General features: G+C 44.2%; 1 protein-coding gene across 2 annotated transcripts in view; it reads right to left on the bottom strand.

Annotated features, from left to right (window-relative positions):
• DYNC2I1 (dynein 2 intermediate chain 1) overlaps window positions 1-23,808 on the bottom strand; it is a 519,500-nt gene that overhangs the window by 451,609 nt on the left and 44,083 nt on the right. For both annotated transcript variants that reach the window (XM_078663277.1, XM_078663278.1), the window contains exon 3: window positions 10,454-10,850. In XM_078663277.1, coding sequence (XP_078519403.1) covers window positions 10,454-10,850 — 397 coding nt within the window. The remainder of the gene's footprint in view (window positions 1-10,453; window positions 10,851-23,808) is intronic.

Here is a 23,808-nt window from a genome sequence, read left to right as displayed (position 1 = left end):
ATCCTGTAAACATGCTATGGGTCTCAGTACTGATCATGGAAGTTGGATACAGCCAACACTCACCCCCGGCCCCTTGGAGTGTGTCAGTGGCCGTTTTCTTCTTGTTAAGCAAGTGCGAAAATGAACAAGGAGGATTTAGCTTCCTTTGTTTATTACAGAAGTTAATGATGTGGATACTTTTGAAAAAACAGTTCCTTTTGGGAGAGGAGGGATGCCTCCCAACCTGAGAAAATTACCACTGTAGTGGAGTTTCGCACCCCACTGCTATATTCACTGGTCTTTCTCTTTGTAGTGGTATTATACAGATTCACAAGTGACAGGGTGCCTCTCTGAACCCCTCAACCATTAGGCCCATTGTCCTGACCACTCTGATGAGCAACATCAGAGTTTCCTTGCCTTGGAGTTAGAGCATCTCAGTATCCACACTGATCAACATGGCAGAGGCAGACTGAGCACGGACCAGCTAGAGACCGATGCCTGAACTTGATTCCTGTCTGAAAAATTTTCTGGAGGCGCTACTCTGGTCTGAAGTGTATGCTTTACATGATTTTGTTCATTTTATCACTTAATACTCAGCCTTCGTCCAGCGACCCATGGTGCCTTAGATCTGCCCAAAGATGCCACAGAGTCATCTGCCTGCCCTCCTTTCCTGTAATTAATCATTTCACATACTTGATGGACATGTTTGATGTCTGTGTTAGTGGTGCAGAGCAGATGAGTGGAACCAGTTTGGGAAAAACCTTGGCAAAGCTACTATCTTAAAGTAACTTTAAAAATGAACTTTAGTGTGGTCTATCGGCATACCAACTGAAAAGCTTGCAGGTCGTCCAGAACACGGTAGCTTGGCATCTTGTAAAAGTACCTAAAACAAGCCACATACAGCAGTATCTTAAGGAGCTACACCTGCTTCCCATCAAAGATAGAGTTGGGTTTAAGGGTATTGTTCTGACTCACAGAGCCTTCCACCACTCTGTGCCCTGATACCTTATGGAAAAGATTAAGCCTTATCAGCGGGCCTGACCTCTGCGCTCTTCTGATGCACTGTTGGCATTGGTCCCGAGAACCAAGAGGGAAAAGTGGGGCGGTTCATCCTTTTTATTCCCCGCAGCAACCACTTGGAACTTTCTTCATCTGCAGCTCCGCTCAATTGAGCACGAATTTCCCCTCAAACGTCATTTGAAGACTTGGCTGTTTGAAAATGCATATAAATAACCTGTTTGCGTATGATTTGTCTACAGACCGGGTTAGCACCAAAACACTCTCTGAGTAGCTGTGTGCTTTAAAAATCCAATGACTGATTGATTAATTGATTGACTGATACATCGCTATAAGTGTAGCAGTTTCAGCATGATGGCATATGGCAGACTCATAGCTTTTTGGAGAGACAGGGCACCCAGAGGTTAGTGAGCAACAATCGTAGTCTCCCCACCTGGCTCTCGATTTGACAAAACTTGGTCCACCCTCTGAGTTTACTATCAACCATCACAATGGAACACACTAAAATGGAACACTACACACCAATAATCGATAGCAATATTTAATGCTCACACATTTTGGATAATAAGTTGTAAGACAAAATGAAACATTCACTTTTCTATGGCAAAACAAGGAAATAAAGCTGCAAGGAAAACTTTATATTATAAAGAATGGGCTACAAAGGGGATAATGTTTCTAAAGAGATCCCATTTACTTTCTGATTCATCCAGGCAAAACACAATTTAGATTACAGTGTGATATACAATTTCTTAAAATGCGAAGTCACATTCTCTCGATCTCCACACAAACCTAACCCCACTCTAACACTGTAACTCCTCCGGGGGAAGCATAGTCCAGCTCAGATATACGAGCTACTACCTCCTCAAGAACCGAAAATGAATCTCATATTACAAGACAAATTGGAGGACCTTTTAGCCCTTCATCCAAAAAATATCTTTCTAATATTCCAAGGGGGAAAATATGGCAGGCCCTCTCCTCATCTACATAGCTCCTACAGAGTCTGGTCAGCCCATAAACATTTCTGGACTCCATCAAAACTCCACAAACAAGTCATAACTGACAACAAAAATGCTGGGTCCCTTTAGTTAAACAGGAGGCATCAGGCATATGAGTATGTATTGTCCCTTTCTTAACCCTTTTTGGCTTGAGGTGAAATAATATATTAAAAATAACCTAAACATTGAATAACCCTCTTACCTTCCTTCAATCATCCTTGGGGATGTCCTCTCATTGTTGTTCTCATAGCTTTGAAAAGATTATATTATCCTCTTAGATGTTATAATGAGTATGGGTTCAACTGAACTCTTTCAATATGGAAAAACTTCAAACTCTTATTGGTCCGTGCGTGGTGAGTGTGGTCAAATTCACAAGAAGTACATATAACACTCTAAATTCATAGGTCAAGAGGACATTTAAGGGGAAGAAACTATGGCATAAGCTGGATTCTCATGAGTAAGTCAAGTGGCATATGTAATTTCCTCCACCTGAATACCTAATACAAACTATTGAAATAAAGCAACAGTGCTTCTGCACCCTGTAGCCATCATTTACAAAAACTGCCTTGTCTGAAATTATTGCTTCTGTTAACCGCATGCGTGCGGGCGGAATTCCGCTCGTACGCGGAGATTTTTTAAAGCGCACTTTACGTGACGAGCTGGGCTCGTCATCAGCGTGCGAGGAGGCTACCTCATGACGAGCCCAGCTCGTCATCAGCGTGGAAGGGGTTAAAGTAGCATCACACAGTCATTTCAGCTTCGAGGATTAGCAAGCACTCAGTCTGTCTCTTCCAGAATTAAAAAATAAACTCAGACAGGGTATAACAAAGCCCAAAATACCAATGGTTCACCAGTGTTTAAAGCAAGGGGAAGCTTGCATAGCAATATCCAGTGCTCTATCATAAACAGATCTGCAGCATCAACAATAATTAAAGTTTCCAAAAAATCCAGAAAGTAAGTAACTGCACTGTCAGTGCACAGTCAGAAGACAACCAAGCAGGCCAAGACGTTTGGAACACCTCGTCGGTCTTTATCAAAGGTTTAGAAGATAATAATTGTATTATGCGTAATGCAATAGGAAAAGGGCAAAGAATAAAGCATCAAGGAAAATTAAGAGCTAGTGACTGAATTCTATAGTGAAAAGATTCGGCCAAGATTTAATTCCCCCTCTTGCACTTGACCAAACGTGTATGGTATTCTGAACAAATCACTTGATCTCTCAATACCTCAAAGTGTAAATATGTGTATTATAAAATATTAAAAACAACTAATCAGGGTATAGCCGCAATCAAACGTTCTCACCTCTTCAGCTCTCATCTTTATGATTTCTGTGATCTTGTTTAAAATTCACCCTGAGCACCATACTTTCTATGTGAAACACCTCCTGTATGAGAAAATCCTTCTACAATAAAAGGCTACTTTTAAATGGGCCCATGGCTCATCAGTGAAAGTCCACTCAACATCAAACACCTAACAAAAACAAAAGAAATAAGGGACCAACCAACAGATGAACTAACAAGATGATCCTCCTTAAAGAATAACTACTGTAAAAGGAACATTTTCTAGCGTTCCTAAAGAATGCCACATGGTTGGGTAAAGAATTCAGTTGTCAAAGGATTGACAAGCCGATTAACAGTAGGTTACAAGAAGGTAGTGTTTAATGCATCTGGAAAAGAAAATCCAACTTGGCAAGAAGCTTGATTTGGTGTGCCAGAGAAACATGAAAAATTCTCTTGTACAGCATATGCCAGATTGCGATACACATATGGCACTGATTCACTTTGGAACTTATGGAATAGACGGTAAAGCCCAGAAGAGGCTGTGAGAGAGTGTATTCACTAGTTGAAAATGCTGGCTTTAAGTACTATTAAGTACTCAAATTTGGTTTAACCTTCAAATTACCCAAATTTGCAGTGTGATTAAGAGTTTGTGAGCCTGCTAAAGTTACCAAAGGTCTGCTAAAAGTTATATGGGGGACTGATGGGAAAATTAGGTTTGATATTTTCTAGGACCAGCACAGCATAGACGTCCTGTACCAGGAGGTGGTGTTGTGTTTGTGACCCACATGAGGAGAAAGGACCTCGCTCTCACAGCAAATCCCGTTCCCTTATGGTGGTCAAGAGCACAGCTGAAATTACAGGCCAGGACATGGCTTGTACAGACCAGGATAGAAGACTTACTATTTTGAAAGCAACAGACAGCACTTCGCCCCAAACGGATGATCAGGAATCACGTTTAGAAAACCTGAGGTATATAAAATAAATGCTCACCTTGGCTACTGCTGCATTCTGTCACAGAAAATAGAAACCATAATTTCAAGTGTACCACTCTTTAACCCATAAAAATCTGTGGTGTGGTTTCATCAGCCTCTCTCCCTCCCCCGGAAATCAGATTGTTCACAAGACCACAAGGCAGACATGAGCTACTGGGCCAAAACCATTGTGGTGAGTTAATTTGCCACTGGTGAAGTACTGGGTTTCATCTTATTTTGGCTCAGCCAAGTACAGCCTTTTCACACAGCATCTGTGTGCTTGTTGCTCTAGATTCATGTGGTCATATGGTAAAACTAGGAGGACGATTCCATTTTTGCCTCTGCCCAGGGGGATTGGGATTTCCCAAATTTTAAATTCTGCCTGTTGGCCGTTGTTCTTCAGCATATGAGAACCCTCATGGGAAACAACGATAGAATATATGAGTCGATACAGGGTGTACCTTCAATTTATGAGGTATTAATAGGACTGAGGCTAATGGATATCTGTTACTGTTGGTGGAACCCAGCTACTACAAAAAAAGTTGCATTAAGGTGCTGGGAGCGGCTTATAAAACTTGGTGGTCCTCCGAAAGAACGTAGGCTTAGAGAGTTTGAACTGGTATACTCCAGTACAGAGGAACCCTTTATTGTCAGAGATATTCCAGGATACATGCCTATTAAGATGGGAGAAGCAATGTTTGTCAAAACTTGGGGATTTTTTCCAGGATCAGAGACTGGCATCATTCGAGGAGCTTCGGGTTAGGTTTGATCTGAGTAATAGGGATTTTTTGCAGAAAAACCTGCATACCTATGATTTTATAGAGAAAAAAATGAGGGGGACTGGTGAGATTGGAAAGGTCCCTTTTGGGCATGCTGATAGGGGAGGAGGAATCTTCTATAAGTTCCATGAATGCTAAGTTGGGTGATGTTGTGTAAGATGATTTAGAGAAACATAATGACAAATGGCAGTAAAGACTTGAATCTGACAATCTTAGTTTTTAAGAATCTTTGGAACTAAGCCACGCTGTACTTTGTTCTACAGGGCTACAGGCGCAACATAACAAAACTATTTTTGATGTATATTTTACCCCAGCAAAGATTGGGGGTGTTACCCCGAGACCGGTCCCAGTATGCTTGTTCCTAGTCCAGGGAGGACCTGGCCTGGCAGTTCGGGCTGGACTGTTTCCCTGGGGAACAGGGTCAAGACTGATTTGCATATGGCTAGGTTTAAACTGGAATGGCGTGTTGAGCCAATAAACAATGGATTTCACCCAGATCTGTGACTGGGGATAAATGTTTGATTAATTCAGCATTCCGTCCATCATCTGCCCTTTGAGCATTTTTCACCCTAAGTGCTAAGGGTATGCCGAGACATGAGTTCCGTGCCCGCTACACAAACAGATTCAAGCTAGCCTGGCTGATATGGGGTGTTACTCCGAAACCGGTCCCAGGATTCTTGTTTCTGGTCTAGGAAAGACCTGGCCAGGCATTTCAGGCTGGACTGTTCCCATGGGGGAACAGGGCCAAGACTAATTTGCATATATGGCTCAGTCTAAACTGGATTAACTTGGTGTGCAAAAAAAACAATGGATTTAATCCAGATCTGTGACTGGGGGTGAATGTTTGATTAATTCAGCATTCCGTCCATCATCTGTTCTTTTTTAATTTGTCACCCTAATGTGGGAATGGGATGCTCCAAGGGGGGGCCTGTACTCGCTAAGGCTGATGAGGGGTGTTACCCCGAAACCGTTCCCCGGATGCTTGTTTCTGGTCCAGGGAGGACCTGGCCTGGCAGTTCAGGCTGGACTGTTCCCATGGGGAACAGGGTAAAGACTAATTTGGATATGGCTGGGTCTAAACTGGAATGGAAAGGCGTGCAAAAAAACGATGGATTTAACCCAGATCTGTGACTGGGGGTGAATGTTTGGTTAATTCAGCATTCCCTCCATCATCTGTTATTTTTTAATATGAATCATCTAGAGGCCAGAGAATCCAGAGCTTTAAACCATGCATTTTCGAATTCCAGCAGGATTGACATAAAAATATATAAAATACTATATTTACTATATTACACTGACCCACAATAGATAAATTAAGTTTATTCCATCTCTCAAAGTCCTGTTCTGCTTTGCTAAGTATCGGACCAATATTATTCTTAACCAGCTGATCTAATTCTATGCTAATCTTTATACCTAAATAGACTGCCTGCTCAACCACCCTTAAATCCTAAGTAGTAATGAGCCGATTCACCACCAGTTGGGTTGTGTGCCTTTTAAGCGAATAATCTGCAAACTTGCCAAACTCAGTCGCCTCCTCCTACACTAGCTGCAGATTGACATCCGGATCAGCCATAACTACTGTGATATCATTTGCATAGGCCACATTTTCCGCTCCCAGCCATGGCGCCTTACTGGTATTATAGCTGGATTAGCCTCTAATCTACAGAGGAAGGGGTCAATATATATATATCGCAAACAATGGGGCATAGCAGTGGCACTACAGCCTTGTTCCTCTCTCAATACAAATTATCCCCGACTGACCACCCATCATCCATAACCGGACTACAGGTTTATAGTAAAGAGCCTGTATTGCCTTTATAAAATGTATCCCCAATCCAAGCAATCTTATAAATTCCCAGAGATACTTTCACTTGACCCTGTGAAATGCTTTTTCGGCATCCAACAGGGCCACCGCCATGGGCTCATTTGCAACCTTGGTACGTCGAAGAGTGTAATCACTCAACGGATATGATCAGTGGTACTTTTCCCAGGGATGAACCCATTTTGAAGGAAGATACCACTTTAGCAATAATTTGACTCAACTGAGTGGCCAAAATCTTGGAATATGCTTTTGCATCACTGTTTATTAATAGAGTTACAGGGTGATATGTTTATTAATAGAGTTACAGGGTTGAGCCCAGCCGCTGCAGGTAGGCTGGGATTGCTCAGCTGGGCTGATTGGCCAGCTGCGCGATTCCTCTCTGAAAATCCTCCACTGCCGCTGGGACGCTGGCATGGTTCCCATTTACAACCGATGCTCCTCCTGCTAGCCTGATAGTACCGGGGTCACACTGCCACCCCAGTGCCTGCATTGGCTCGATCCGATTTTAGCATGCTGGATGCTGCTGCCTGTCCTGACACCGTACGGGACCCTTAGACAGCGCTCTCTGTTTTGTCTTGGGCAGTTGTGGCATTCTTCTACACCATTTTTCGAATGCCTCTGCAAGCTGCTGCGCTGATCCAGGCTTCTCTAATATGCCAAATGCGCCTGCCGATGCCAAGCTGTTCCACAGCCCCCGCCACAAAGGCTGTTTGGAATTCCAATGAGAACCACCCCCAGTGGGCACACTAAAAAAACGCAGGTGCATTCCGCTGGCTCTAGCCCTGTACCATAACTTTCTGCTCCTCAGCCCTCCAGTACAATGGAGCTCGGGAGGGAGCCAGTCAGCAGCGGCGGTACTCGTTCGCCATCTTGCCTTTCAATACCTCCCTTCACTCTTTAGGAATTCCCGAAGTCTTTGATAAACTAGACATAGATAAGGGTATAGGTTTTGATTATGCACAGATAAATGATCCTAACAGACTGTTTGTAGGTCACGTTAATAATAGTCTTGATGTCAAAAAGATCACAACTGCAAGGTTAGTATTCTAGCAGCCAGCTAAACCTTTGCACAGGTCAAGCAAAGCCTCAGGTTAGCTGCTCAACGACCTTGTGGATCAGAAGGGTTGGCTGGTGCAGTCAGCCGCATTGCACCCTCTGGTTTCCGTGCTGGTGGAGGAACATGGCCAGCGGCTTTTCTCCTCTGTTGGCCGCACTAGTTGAATAAAATGTCAGAGCTGATAACTGTGGTCTCTGGTCCAATGTAGGCAGACACCAGTTTTTAGCAGTTGCGGCCTCCAGGCTGATATAGTCTGCTGCTCATCTTCAGAAGTTGCAGCCTCCAAGCCGATCAAGCAGCTCCACACAGGTGAGGCAGCACCAGATCTTTGGAAGCCTGAAACAGAATAGCTGAGCAGCATGATGACTTCTAGTGTATCAACATCTTCATGCAGTTTGCCACTGGAAATAAACTGGTGGATTGGGGAACCCTCACTATTGTGATCAACAATGGCTTAACTCCCTGTGGACTGTCAGATACTTTTGGGTGTTTCCATGCTTCTCCTCTTGGACAGTCCCTCCATCGAGGCTCTAGGCAGACCATGAGATTTATGCGCAAGTTGGAGACTTCAGGTAATGTCCCCTGGCCTCTGGGAGACTTGCTGTCATGCAAACACCAGCCCTGGTCACACAGCAGGCCTATGAGTACTCAGTGTGACACTCCCATCCTTGGACAAGAAGAACGTGAAACTGAAACAAAGTAGGGTTGCTTGGTTCAGGTTTTTTTCTAACTAGTGTTCTAGACAGGGGATGTGGATCCACTGTCTAAAGCTCCAGAACAGCTTTGGGTTTATACTCTTGCAAATGTTTTCGGGGTGCTTCTCACACAAAGTGTATCTGCAAAGTGATGGTTCTCATAGCAGGTGGCACTGATGCTGGCTCCAAGTAGGAGTATCCAAACCAAAGTCATAATGAACTGTGATATCTATGAACCTAGCTGTCATCAGCCTTCCTGGTGCACTAATAAGGGAAAGGCTAAGGGGCAGATCCTGCCAAAACACTATCTCTCTTTGAACAGAAACTGCAGCCCCTGACTACAGCCCTACCATCTTTCAAAGTGCAATGCTCATGAAGGACAAAACAGTGTCCCATTGCTAACAAGGGCCTCATTGAATTTATAAGCGCGGCCCTGCTCCATCCTTCCTCACTTCAGTGGCTGGGTCTCTACAATCAAGCCACTGGAACACAGTCAATAAATGTCCATTCTCTGGGGAAACTGTCTCTACCATTCATCTTTGCGCATTGCTAGATAAGGCGCCATCAACAATGGATTCCACTGGCCCCAGTACTCAGACTCTCACCACTCACAAAGGCCTACAACCAACCACGTGCTACACATTGATTGCAAATACATGTACTCACCACACACACATATCAAATGAATGTCAGCACACAGTCTGTGTTCCGATTGAAGCCAAACTTTATATTGGTGCGGTCAGTAACCTTCACACAGAAAAGGTCTGGTCATATTAAAGATTTACAAATACATTGTATGCTGCCACCACAACTTTGTGTGACTTATGAAGGGCATGGACCCGATATGAGGGCACACCTAGTGCGATTCTTCAGGTCACAGAAATAGATTCTGGGCCTTGCATTCCCAAGTACAGGTCTAGGCCTCTGTGCACAAGCTAAATTAGTGTGAAGTGAGGGCAGAATAAAATGTCAGGATACCAGTTTCATGTGCAATTGTGCTCTCAGGGCACGGGTACACACATGTATACCATGCAGGAGAGTGAGATATTCCTGTTCCAACACACATTATCATATTGTATCATTCCTACACAACACACAATAAGCACTCATACGTTCATGAATCAGTAGAAAGGGAAAAGAGTCCTGAAGATCCGTATGTTGCAGAGTGCCCTCAAAAGCCTACTGCATGCAATATTTTCTGAATTCTGTTTGTTTCTAGTTAAAAAAAACTCCCTTCCCAAACCTATATTAGAGGATCTGCAACACAAACTGCTGCCTAAACATCTAATTAATGTAGATATATGTAGTCTGCTGGGCTCAAGAGTAAAAACAAAAAATAAATACTGTCCCTTCAAAGATCCAGGAGTCTTAAAAGGACAGGATGCAGCACACCCATGAATGCACTGAGAATCTATAACACTAAACACTAGGCACTTTATAATTTTCATGAAAACTCTAAGCAAACCTGTTTTGGTAGTCACTAACATCATGCATTTGATAGGTTAAATGGGGGGGGGGGTGGGGAGAGTTATTTTATAAAAGTCAAGAAGGTCAACACATCCTAATGCCTATTTTGGCATGGAGACACAAAAGTCTACAAAGGGTTGTAATCTCTCACCTTATCAAACAGCATTCTCTTCTTTCCGAGACACTTTTAAAACAAGGGTTTTGAAGCATGCTTGCTAATTTTATACCACATCGTGGTTAGAGAAATATACTGCTCATTGCTGACAATGTTTTGATGAGGATGAAAATCCATTGTAACTGTTACCTCACATGGGAACTGGTTAAAAAGTCTTAGTAAATACCACCAAGTCTTAGTAACATATTTCGTTTAGTCTAGTAGGCTTTTACGTACCTGATGCTTCCCTGATTTGTCTTGTACGAAGTACTTCTTCATCTTTGTAGCCATAAATTTGGGCACTGTGTTCATACTCTGCATACATATCCCTTTGCTTTGATTTCTTTTCTGCTTCATTCTCCATTTGTTTCTCCTGCGTATGACCTTTTTCTCGATTGGGGTCTCTCACCCTTTCTGAGTCTTTTTCCTTCCTTCTATCCCTCTCTCTTTGACCATCCTTAGCCTTTTCTTTATATTTCTCTCTTTGTCTCTCATTGTCACTGTCAGTAGTTTTATGAATAACCTTTTCTTCTCTCTTATCTCGGTCAGCTTTTTTCCTGCTAGAACTGCCTTCCCGGCCAGGTCTTCTTTCTTTCAACCTCTTGTCTTCAAGGTGAGCGTTTGATTTTCCAGCCTATAAAAATGTATGCAAACATGAAAATAAATGAGTGTTAAAGCAATATATCATTCATTTGTTTGTTATCTGAGTGGCTTCTGTTCTCAGCCTTATCTATATATAGATTCTGGTACAGTTTTGTAACTCGAATTTCCACTTATGCTCATAAGGATCTTTTCAAGTGCTAACATAATGAGTTATTTCTGCCACTAAGTTACTTGCACATAGAGCCAAAATCTAAAATGGGCCTCAGCAGGTGAATAATTCTCCGACATTCACTGTAATACCCACACATCCAATCCCAGACCCAACTTGCATTTCTTGAATACCTCATACATTTAGTTTCTCAAATAATCAGTTAAACAGATATAACAGCATGACCATGGTTGAGCTGGACATGGTAGAGTGACGGGTTTATGTAAGGGGGCCATGAAGGACAAGGGTTAATACATAGCACACATACTGTAAAGCTAACAATCTCCAAGCACGACCATAACAGAAATAGGCAAATCTGAGGAAAATATTTTCCAGTACATCTTACATTTTCATTGTCTTTGTGAATCTTTCCAAATTTCAGCTAGAATTATTATGAGAAGGGTAAACAGTTTACATAGCATCAACACAACAACAGAGAAGCAATAAAACATTCTTCAGCAAAATCTGAGATGGAAAATGACAGGAATAGGTCACTGGAGGAACGCAAGAAGAAGGTGTTAGTGGGATAATCTTTCTGAAAAGATATGTGAATGCAAGACTGGCCAGGCACTTTTAGCAGAGGGACATTAACTCTAGTCCAGACAGGTAGCCAGTGGAGGCTCTGGGATGGAGAGGTAGTGATCCATAGCAATCCATCCACCAACTAGATTTTAAACACACTGCATTCTGGTCATTAGGTATTCTGGTACCTATTACAGCTTTGAATTGATAGAGATGACTGTAGTGTGGTGCAGTTATTTAGGACTGAATGGGTAGAGGTAATGGAGTTGGTGAAGTAAAAAGAAAGTATTTTAGTCAGAGCTGGTCCATGTCATTATGCCTAAATAGAAGGTCAGATGAACACATATTTAGTGAAGGATGCATAGAGTCTGTAAAGACTAAGTTGTGTCAGCCACTGCAGCTGGCGAACAGATCAGAACGTTGTGGCAAAGAAACATAACCTGCTTAAATGCACTGTAGTTTACTCTGGGATAGCCCTTCCAACTCTTCAAAAGATCCCAGTAGTGAGAGATTTCATAGGCTTCAAAGTCATCTGCTTGAGAGGGGGGGGGTGACATTTTTTCTCCACAGAGCAATCTCATCAGATGCAGCATAAGGATACTGGGATACAAACTAGGGCCCGCATATAAATGGGTCATTTCCATATGCTTTTTATCTGATGGAAATGAAAGTTTAAAATCAGTAGACAAACAACTTTTACCACAGTGATACAATCCAAAAGGATTGTTTATTAAGTACCTTTGATCAAGAACAAGTTGTTTAGATTGGAGGGCAGTTCTTAAGATCCCGAGGGCAGTAGGTCTGACACAGCCAAGATAAGGGATTTTTCAACAATGTTGCGATTGGTTGATGGCTTTGAAAATTCCAGAGGACATGAAGAGTTTTTTGTTGAAAGACAAACCTTTCTATCTAGCATTTGGCGAGAGCTGCCCTTAGAGTAGTGAGGTTGGACACCACCTAAAACAGGCATTGTCATGTTTTCAAGAAGTAGATGTTTGGCTTAATGTGTGTTGAGTTCTGGTTTAGAAAAATTGGGATTTAAAAAATTGACATGCAACTGACCTCAGAAAGGCTACAGAAATGCAGGCCTTCAAAAGGGTAGGTTTAAATTGTTAGGTGGAGATGTCATATGACTTGTCTGCTGTTAGATCTGCCATCCTTGGCATGGTTTCCCCTTACTTTTTGCCTTCAGACCTTCTGTTTTTACTGTTGCTGTCTTTGTTTTCGCTGGCTTCAGGAATCTGGGCACTTTACCACCGCTAACCAGTGCTAAAGTGCATGCGCTCTATACGCCAAAAATGGTAATGGTGGCTTAAGCACAATTGACATAATTAATTTACATGTAAATTTCTAGCAATGTGCACTACATGTGCCAAGGGCCTAGAAATTAAATGTTACTGGAGGGTCTGCAGCACTGAACACCCACTTAAGTAGCCTTTTAAACATGACAAGGGCCTGCCACTGCAGAGCCTGTGTGTGAAGTTGTAAACTGCCATGTTGACCTGGCAAGTTAACCTACATGCCAGGCCCAAACCTTCCTTTTTATTATTACATATAGGTCACCCCTAAGGTAGGCCATGGGCAGCCCCTGGGCAGAGTGCATTGAATTTAAAAAGTAGAACTTGTACTTTTAAGTTTAACATGTCCTGGTAGTGAAATACTCTTACGTTCGTCCCTTACTACTGCAAGGCCTATCTCTCAGATAGGATAACATTGGGATTGCCTTAACCCCTTGCACGCTGATGACGGAACCGCTCCGTCATCAGCTGCGGGTGCGCTGTGCTGATGACGGAGCGGTTCCGTCATGGCCCGCTCGCCGCTCATGCGCGGCGCGAATTCCGCGCCTGCGCTGAGCGTTCTATTGAGCGGGGCGGGCCATGACGGAACCGCTCCGTCATAAGCACAGCGCAACCGACGCTGGTGACGGAGCGGTTCCGTCACCAGCATGCGCCCGCCGCGCGGCCGCCCCGCCCCCTTAGCACTGCGGTGGAATAGCCGCCGCAGTGAAGGGGTTAATACATTTTATGAGCGTAATTTCCAGTTGAGAAGAAATGGGACCCCCACGTTGGTGTCTCTGGATTTGCAATTTAAAAACACAACTTATGATGAAGTTGGATTTTAAATTGCAATTCTTAAAATGTCACTTTTAGAAAGTTGGCATTTTCTCCCAATAACCATTAGGTGCCTTCTACCTGTATCTGGAATACACATCTGGGGCAGTTGACAGCAGGCTTCGTGCATTTCCTCTAGAGAAACACGCACAAAGGGAGCTTAGGTCTGACTGAGGGGCCATCCAAATCCTGATGGGTCATCCTGGGCAAAATGGGAGGGAGGAGCTGACACACCTGAAAGGCTATGTCCTGCCCCACACAAAGGGTTGCATACCCCCCTGTAGTGAGTCTGGGGCCAGGGCAGGAAAGAAAGGGGTTTGTGGACTTCAAAGGCATCTCTTTAAAGTCTCCCCCACTTCAAAGGCCCACATGGGTATAAGTGCTGGACCTCTGACACCACCAACCCAGAACACTTCTGACACTAGGGACATTCTCCCAGGTAGAAGGACTGCTGTGCTGCTGGAGGGACTGCCACTTTGCTGAACTGCTTTGTTGTGTTGGTGTGCTGCCCTTTTGCATGGGAGTGAGAAGGACTGAACCTGCTCTCTACATCCCAGAGACTAAGTATCTCTAAGGGCTTGTTGGCTTGCCTCCAGTTTTCTGAAGTCTCAGGGATATCAAAGACGACTCTCAACACTCTGCAAACAGCATCTGTGCTCTGTTTGCTGTAAGTCCAGCTCTGCCAAGTGGTGCCAATTCAGTCCTCGTCCAGTGAGTTAAAAGTGTTGCATCTTCAAAAACCCACACATTTTCATTGTGCCAGTCAGAACCGTTGGATTTTCCTTGACTCCAACGCAACACCGCTGCTGCACGGACCGTGGACTCCGCATCACCAACTGTACAATGCATCGTCTCCAGTTTCCGACTCCTACTTTGCGCAGCTTGGCGCCAAAGCATCACTTCCTGCTGCTTGCATCGATTACAGCCCAGACATTCAACAATGACGCATTTCCCCAGTGTTCTTCGCATCCTGAACAGTGCGCAGCTCGGAACCGATGCATTGCTTTAATCTGCAAGATCAATGAGGATGCAGCGCCTCGTTTGCTCCCTGCATTGCCCTGACGTCGACACATCCAAGGCAGTGTTCAGTGGGCCATGGCTGGCCCCTGTATCCGACCCGCGCATCATTGCGGTCAGCCTGAACCTTTGGATTTGACCCTGTCAAGCGCGACCTGATAGCCCTGGTTGGTGCTATTTGTTTCTAAGCACAGAACAGTTATTCTTTAAAAATGTATACCTTGACTTCTACTTTTTGGATTTTTGTCGTTTAGGTCTTATTTCATTCATAAAAATATTTTTCTAAACTGGTGTGGAGTCTTTTTGTGGTGTTTTCATTGTGTTACTGTTTGAAGTGTTGCACAAATACTTTACACATTGTCTCTTTAAGTGCGCCTGACTGCTCTGTGCCAAGCTACAAGAGGGAGAGCACAGATTAATTTAAAGTGTGTTACTGACTTACCCTGACTAGTAATGTGGTTCCTGCTTGGATAGAGTCCCTACCTCTGCCAACCAGAAACCCAATTTCTAACATTTACCAAGAAATCTGAATGGGGGTGATTAGGAGATGTTTGAATGAAGGAGAAAAAAATGTAGGACTTTGTTGTGGGGCAAGTTTCGGTTTAGAGGGGTGGGTGATTTTTTTTTTGCCTCGGGTCAGGCAGTACAAAAACCTGAGAAAAGGGTCTGTCTAGGATATTGGGATTCCAAAGGTAAATCGATTTTTTTTGCTATAAAGATTACACTGCTAGAACAGTGTTCCTTCTTGGGTGAGGATGAGGTAGTCAGATTAAAAATCAAATGCAGAGTTAACACTAGAAAATGTGCAGTACCATAAGGGTTGACTAACTGAGGTAAGCCAAATGCTGAAATCTCCATGAATGGGGCCATTTTTAGAGGATAATGCCCAGGATCCATGTAAATAATAAAAAGAATCAAGGAAGAAACTAGGTGCATTATTTGAGTGGTGAATAAATGCAGTTCTGAAGCATCACAATTGAGAGAGGAAGAGATTGAAGAAGTCAGAATATGATACTGAGCTCCTTGGAGATGGCTTGCAACACTGAAAAAAATATTTTGAACACTACTAATGCCTGTACATCTTCGATCAGGTCTACCCACATGTCTGACAAAGTACTGTGGATGAATAACATCTTCAAAAGATGGTGTACATTCTGGAAGGGACCATGATCCATGAGGAAAGACAGTCAAGGATAATATTCCTTATTAGGTCATTGATGAGAAGTCCGTGTAGTTTCTGTGAATGGACATTAAGAAGGGCACATTTGAGATAAGGTTGGTCTGCAAAAGCAGAAAAGTGTTTGGATGTAAGGGAGGGGGTTGGAAAAGAGGGAGAATGAAAGGGGGCAGATAAAAGTTTCAAAAGAGCACAGGAGTCAAAGCTGTGTAGTTTTATTCATAGAGAGTTAGACGTTTGGGGATGTGTTTGTCTAAGGGGAGGATGTATCAAGAAGGCGGCCACAGAACTGGAGAGAAAATATGGAGATGGAAGCAACTGCTAGCAAAAAGAGGATGAACTTTGGAGAAGAATCCACCCAGCTAATTAGAAGATCTTCTGACAAACCATCTCCAAAGTTATATACTTTACAGCAAAAGGGCACTGGGGTGAATGTTTTTGGGGGTGGGCACTTCCATGCCCATGGTAAACAGGAGTAGTCTAACAAGCATTTGCAATGCAATAGGTCTCGCATTAGGTAAGTTTGAGCTTTTAGTATTGTAAATGGCAATGTATTTTTATTTTTGCAGTAGTTAAGTTTTACTTGTATAAAAAGGAACATATAAAATATGGCTTGTACAAAAGTATCAAATTTTAATGATAGATAGAAATAAATTTGATATGTACATGCGATTTCCAAACGAGGTAATTGGAAACATCACAAATATATTGTGCTTACTTTGCAATAGTGTTTTAGTTTTTTTAAGATATTTTTTGGAGAACATGATAATTAATACTTAATTAAAAGTGTCAGGCTTGTAGTCCTCCTGCGGCGTTGAGCACAACAGCGCATACCTCGCCTGAGTTCACGCAGGATGGGGAACTCACTGCTAAAAAAAAGTGTGTTGAAGTCAACCTGGAGTCGGGTGATTATCGGTTTTCGCAAATTTGGAAAGGAAGCTGTGATTGTAATACAAGCTTCCATTGTCTGTGGGTAGCCTGTGCGCTTGTATACACTATACAAATACATCTAAGCAGAGGCTGAAAGGCTAGGTGGAAGTGAGCAGCCTATGTGAGGTGAATCCACAAGTTATGCCAGGAGGAGGCCCCATATAACAATTGTGATACCAATCTATCATTCAGCCCCTCTCGCCACCCAATCTTTCCTCACCCTTCCTCTGTTCATCTCTCCGCCACTCTCCCTGTCTCTAGTTTCCCTTTGTCGCTCTCTCTCTCTTATTTTCGGTTCCTGTTGTCTCCTCTTTCATCCCAGGATGGGGGTGAATGCTTTTTTATCAATAAAACGGCAATAAAAGGTATTTTCCTTTTATCTGTTTCTAATTAGATTTTATTTTTAAAGTGCAAAGGTATTTAAAACTTGTGTGGTTTTTGGTGTTTTTCTCACATTCCATTGCACATTATTTGAATGAAACTCCCAATCTCAGTCAGAGAAAACTGGGAGCAGGCACCTGCAGCTTGTCTGTCTGATCGATGTAAGCTACTGTGGAGGGAAAAAAGCCTCTTTCCCACACCGAAGACTTGTTAATTGTGATGCTCAAAAGAGGCACCTCCCACAAAAGCTCCATGACACCTTCTGAGGCCCGGGATGGAAGGAGGTGCAGCACATGATGTGCGTCCTCCAGCCATACAATTTATCATTTTGTAAATGACAACTGATGGGTATAATATATGGTCTGCTCAGACCACCTCTCACCTGAAGCTGCAGATGTCTATAGGTTAGAAAAATCTGCCCAGGCATTTGGGACTGATTTATCCCAGGCAAAAAAAGACATCCCAGTAGCTCTCTTCTGCCACAGACTCCCCGGGCACCGGCCGATTGCCCACCTTGACAACTCAACCCTGGTTGTCCCCAATTACTTTGCGAGAGCACTGGGCAAGGAAGCTGCAAGAGAGGCCGCATCGGTCCCAGGTGACAAGCATCCTCAGTGGATCCACTCTGAATGGGCAACTTTCAATGAAACATCCCCCAACCCCACATTAGCATAAAATCGAACAGGGTTTCGCTAGAACCTGAAACTAACTTGGACCCCCAGTCAACCAGTCCTCTCACTGCCCCTGGAGACATGCTCCGGAGTCAAGTCCTGATTACCAAGTAACTGTGGCCAGATTCACAAAGCCCCTCCCTAGGGGCACAGCAAGAGTGCTGTGGGTCCTAAGCAAAGAAAGTGGTCTCTCTGCACCCACGATTGAGATGTAAAGACCTGCCTTAACCTACCAAGGTCGCCATCATAACCATCCATGATCACCAGTGAAACCACACCTGCTAGACTAATGATTGCTGCACCCCTGACCGTCGCCAAAGTGTATTAACGACCGGCACAAATGTCTTCATTTTGAAGGTATTAGCAAATAGACCATTCAGTATACATGGTAGTCTATGCAGGTGGTAGATTTCCATACACACTCCTTTTTCTTCATGCATAATCCCGGGGATCTGTTACATAATGTACAATTTGTAAGAATATAAGTGGCCGAAACATGTGTTTGCTTGTTTTGTGTCACCTTTTCTACATGGAATTCCTTCTCCTACACAGCGTCCATGGAATAAGGAAGAGTTCACTTCCCTGCCCCTCCATGGAAAGGCACTTTACTCTAGAGTCATTTCATGTGATTTGCGTGGTGGGGAAGTGACTATTTGGGGGTGTTCAATACATTTAACATGACCCTCCTGCTAGCTGTTCTCGCAGAGCAGCACAACTCTTCCCCTATCATAAAATTACAGTAAAAGAAAATCCACCAAAACTGATGATTTTCCACATTGTGACACAAAAATCCACTAATCCTGATTCACAGCATCGGAATATATGGATGAGGCATTTAAAATTACAAATAGCTTTTTGGTCTCCTATGAATTTGAATGATGTGCGTAATACGTACGTGCGTATTGCGTAAAACGCAAGCTGCAGTAATTACAAACAGATCCCCCGGTGCAATTCAAACAATTGATTTCTCTAAGCGAGAGCCTACCTCGCTGTACTGTGGACGGGAGACGCTGTGCCCGCCTCCCTGCTCGGGGCCGCGCTGTCATTGGCGGCCGCCGAGGCAGGAAGACAGGCAAACACGGAGGAGACGTGGAGCCACTTCCTTTGGGCGGGACTTCCGTCTTCTGAAGTCCCGCGCACGAGCCCACGGAGTACCTGAGAGTGGGGCTCCCATGCCCGAGGGAGAGCCCCGGCTACCGAAGTCCCGAATGGCGGTAAGTGGGGCTTAGTTCTAGGGGGGAGGGGAGTGCGCTTGTGTGTGTGTGTGTATGTGTGCGATGGCGGCGGCGGGGGGAGGGGAGTCTTTGTATGTGTGCGTGCGTGTGTGTAGGTGCGCTGGTGTGTGTGTGGGGGGTCTCTGTGTGTGCGTGTAGGTGCGCTAGTGTGTGTGTAGGTGCGGCGGCGACGGGAGGGGTGTGTGTGTGTGCCTGTGTATGCGTGTGGCTGTGTATGCGTGTGGCTGTGATGTGCGCATGCGTGAGTGTGGGTGCGCGTGCACGCAGTGAAATCCAGTAGAAGAGAAGCACGTGGCACCCTCTTGTCCGTCCTTCCCCCGAGACGGGCAACTATAAGTCTCCAGCTGGACGCATCCTTCGGATGCAGTACCAGCGAGACCTAACAAAAGGAGGCAGACAGTAATACAGTGGTATGCTCTAAATTGAGGGGCAGCTCACTTTCTTTATCAGTTAAAGGCTCTGGATAATGATGTGGGCTCCCGATAATAACTGCTGCCTCCATTGCTTGTCCTGAAGTCACCTGAATATATATTGCCAAAACTGTCAGCCTCAGTAACTCAGCTAAAGGGCATACCGCCACATATTACTTTTTCACTGCCTATCTAGTTCTCCTGAGAGTTTAGTTATTTTTTTCAATGTTTATTTCTTTCGCCATGAAGTTCCTGATAAAACTGCTTAGTATCCAGGGGTTAGTTGGCAGGAGTGTTTTCTCCTAAATTCTCATACAGCCAGCCTAGTAGGGCAAATAAAGAAAATCGCACAAGTTTGAGATAGCGCAGATTATTTTCCCATAGGACGCATTGCCTGTCACAAAAATTTAAGGACATTGATGTGTGGCAAGGTGTATTTTATCGCAGAGGCAACCTTTCTGAAAAATTGTTGTTGACGTAATCAAATCTTTTTCTCTGCACCTGCATAAAACCAAAACAAAGACACCATGCTCAACAAGGGTGCGAGAAAAGCATTAAATGGTTGCAGCTCTATGTGCAAACTCCTTTTTCACACATTCTAGCCTAACTTTAAGCCTGCTCTAAAGCACCTAGTCTACTTCAAGACCATAACAATGGCAAACAACCGCCTGGACCTTTCCCTACTGTAAATATAGTACATCATATGTATTTTTTTGTTTTGTTATCATCACCAGCTACCATACCTATTATCTTCTTTATATGCGTATCCATCCAAGGGTGAGAATGATTTATCTTACAACGTTCAGCATTTCTTGTAAAAATGCTCCTCCTCTTGAAGGCTATTAGAGTGTCTCTCCATGAAAATCTGTATAACCACAGCTTTGGCTGGTACCAAGGGTCCAAGCAATATTCTCTCATTACACAATAGGCAGCATTGTGCTCTTACAATCTGTATGTTATTACAGGGAAAGCATCTTCTTCCCTGTTCAAGCTTTGGATACTTTGCCATAACAGTACCAGCCACAGTGTTGTGAAACAAAAATTAGGCTTTAGTTTAATTTTCTGTACCCCTTAATATTTTTATTATGAAATGCATCTTACCAGAAACTGCACTCGAGGGCCAATGCAAAACATATCACTCAATCTCAAAGTTTGATCCTGCTGACAGGCAGCTTCTGATTTATTGTGAGCAACCTAAAGGAGTCCATCAGTCTGGAAACTTCAAGCTAATGATGTGCGAGTATCAGCTGTGAGGACCAATTTACATGAGTTTCTGGCAAATGGTTTAAAAGATGCATTTACTCAAAATTAGCCTCAACCATCAACTGCATAAGTTTAGGGTCATTGTTAAACAACAAGACATACATTTTTGTATTTCAGAAAAAAGTTGGGTATGTTCTCGTAAAGCTTTTAAGTGCCCATCGTATATAAGGGTTAAGAGTTCTTTTCAATCACCTTCCCTCTTCTACCCGCTCTGTGATGGTAGTAACATATGTTTAGCAGAACAGAGAAAGGGGGCACAGTGGGGACCTTTCTCGTCACACTGTCTCTCCACTCCCAGTGGAGCACCCCATCATGACCTTTATTCACTAATGCACTTTCCACAGTCTGAGTTCAATTACTCTTGTTACACCACCTTTCCTTTACCAGTTTCATCCTTCTACAATTTATGTGATGTGCTTCCCTTCACCCTACTCCTTATTTTCTAGTAATATTTAGTTGCATTTTCTTTAATTGAGCTCATACATGGTACAATGTGTATTAGAGACATTTCATGTGTAAAGATCATTACCTTGGGTACACAGACACAATGGGTCATTAGATATGTATATATAACTCTTGCAGAATTAGACATTAAAGACATCAGCAAAATCATCACAATGATAATGGTAACTGATAGCCCGAACCCTTTCTTGTTTCTGGGAGCAGCCTTGGTACTCATACATCTGCTTTTTCAGGACTTAGCTATACTTAAAGTTCACTATAGTGTTGCATTTTCTCTGTGTCTGCAATTCCTTTCTAAAAAAACAAGGAGGCACTCCTTTTACTCGGCTTTAACAAAACTATGTCTCCCCCTTTTAGCCTCTGCCCATCTGCCTCATCCCTCAGTGCAAGTCTCCTAACCATTCTTAGGGTTAGTTTTCAATAGTACGACTGTGTGTCTCTAATTTTTTCACAATATTTCACAAATAACCGACTTCAAATAAAATAAGCTTATCTTCATATTAGCAACAGCGTAAGAGTTCACTTCATTCCCTTATTTTTATCAGCTCTCCAGCACCTTATGTGTGTTGTCTGACCCTTCCTTTCCTTACATATCTTGAAGTGATATTCTCATCTCCTTAGAGCGCCATCTTGTCTGATCCAAGGCCCCATGTTTTCTATCTTCCTCCAGCTTCCAGTGTCACATTTTTCCCCACTAACACCAGCGTGTCCTCCAATTTCACTGTCCTCCTTCAGAAATCATTCCAGTCCTGTATATCACTCTCCAAAGTTTCTCATTTTTAGGTCTCGCCTGTCGATGCGCATGCGCATCGAGCAAGCGAGACTATAGGGGCTCATCCACACTTTATCTAACTTGCAAGGAATCGTGGCGATTCCTTGCAGTGCCCGTGACTTTTAAGCTCAATGCGCATGTGCATTGAGCTTAAAAGCGCGTGCACAGCCGCCCGCATTCCTCCGACACCTTTGAAGTGAAGCTTAGCTTCACTTCAAAGGCCCGGCTTCTTCACACCCACATGCCTCTCTGCCCCGCTCCGCCCCCTCCCCTGAGTCATCCTGCCTGCCCCTTCCCGCCGTGTCGCATTTCTCCTCCCCCCTCCCCTCTCTTCCCTCTTCACTGACCAGGTCACGAAATCCATCTCCCCTACTGATATACATATATACTGTCAATCTGCCGCTGTTGCGTCTCCCCCGTTGGTGTTATTGACCCCAAAACACACTAGCTGCATGCCTCCTCGTACCTTACTGTTGCCTTTCTGCCCTCTTACATATCTCCCCCTATAGACAGACACTGCTTTCACCTTGCCTCCTCTCCTCCGAGTTGTCCTTCTCTACCCACGCATAATTGCCGCCAGTTTATGCCCCTTACTTTCCCACAGTTCTACATACAGACGCACACCCGTGTGCACCCCATACGCACAATTGGCTGCTCTGTATAGCACATGGCACTGCACCGAAGTCCGTGCTGTCTGTCCAGATTCATCCTTGTCTGTCTCTTCTCCGTGCACATATGTACTCTCTGTTTGCGTGTCTTACTTCTGTCGCCCCTGAAAGTTACAAACAAGCCCCTACTGCTCACAAGTGTACACTTTCGCTGCCTGCACCGATACGCATATGTGCACTCTTGTCTCGCGCACATTTTTACATTTCTGTTTGGTTGTTTGTGATGCCTGTCTCCACTCCAAGGCACAGATGCTGCATGTCTCTCACGCTGCCCCTTTTCTGCGCGCGCGTGTACACACACACACATTTTCCCGTCTATGTAGACGCGCACATGCCTATATCAACTGCTTCCTGTCAGCACACACGCGTGGCCTCTCTGTTGAGTCTGCCCCATCACACAAACACGGGCAGCGTGTCTATCCGTGGTCCCTGTACACGCACACGTGCCTGTTCTGTTACATCTGTCTGCTACTAAATAGACACACACATACACATTTCTGTTTGCCTGTCTGTCTCTACTCTCACTGTCCACACATGCAGTCGTTTCTCGTCTGAATTGATACCTCTTTATCTCTGAACCTACCATTATATGCACACGTATGTTGCATGTCCTGTTACCTCTGTCTATTGCCAAAGACACACGCACCCGTTTCTGTGTACCTGCCTGTGTTGACTGCTCCTTTTCCAATATGATAGCCTTTCTGTCGTGTTCCCGCTGAACTCACACTCACAGGCCTGCCTGCCTGCACCTACCCCTTCATGTGCGCGCGCACACCAGACGCAAACCCTCTGCCCTTTTCTCCTTACCTGCCCCTACCGGCATGCACATGCTGCTTGTTTCATTTGACACTTACTGCTCTTAAAAACACATACATGCACGTCTCCTTTCGGCCCTGTGCTGTCTACATGCTCCCTCAAACTCCTACAAGCCTCCTGTCCTGTTCGGGAGCACTCACACATACAGCTCCTCCCCCCTCCTCCTTCTACTCTCCTCCCCTGCCTGCCTGCCGTGTCGCACCTCTCCCCTCTCCGCCCCCTCCCCTGCCCGCCCCCTCCCCTGCCCGCCGTGTTAGGTTGCTGTGCATCTAGCAGTCGCCGGATACCTGTTGCTAGGTTAGATTCTGTTCTTTGCTGCATACAATTTTATGGGCCTGGTGTTTAT

The sequence above is a fragment of the Lissotriton helveticus genome, chromosome 10 (assembly GCF_964261635.1).
Source record: "Lissotriton helveticus chromosome 10, aLisHel1.1, whole genome shotgun sequence".
Lineage (NCBI taxonomy): Eukaryota > Metazoa > Chordata > Amphibia > Caudata > Salamandridae > Lissotriton > Lissotriton helveticus.
This window is presented reverse-complemented; position numbering and strand designations above follow the sequence as displayed.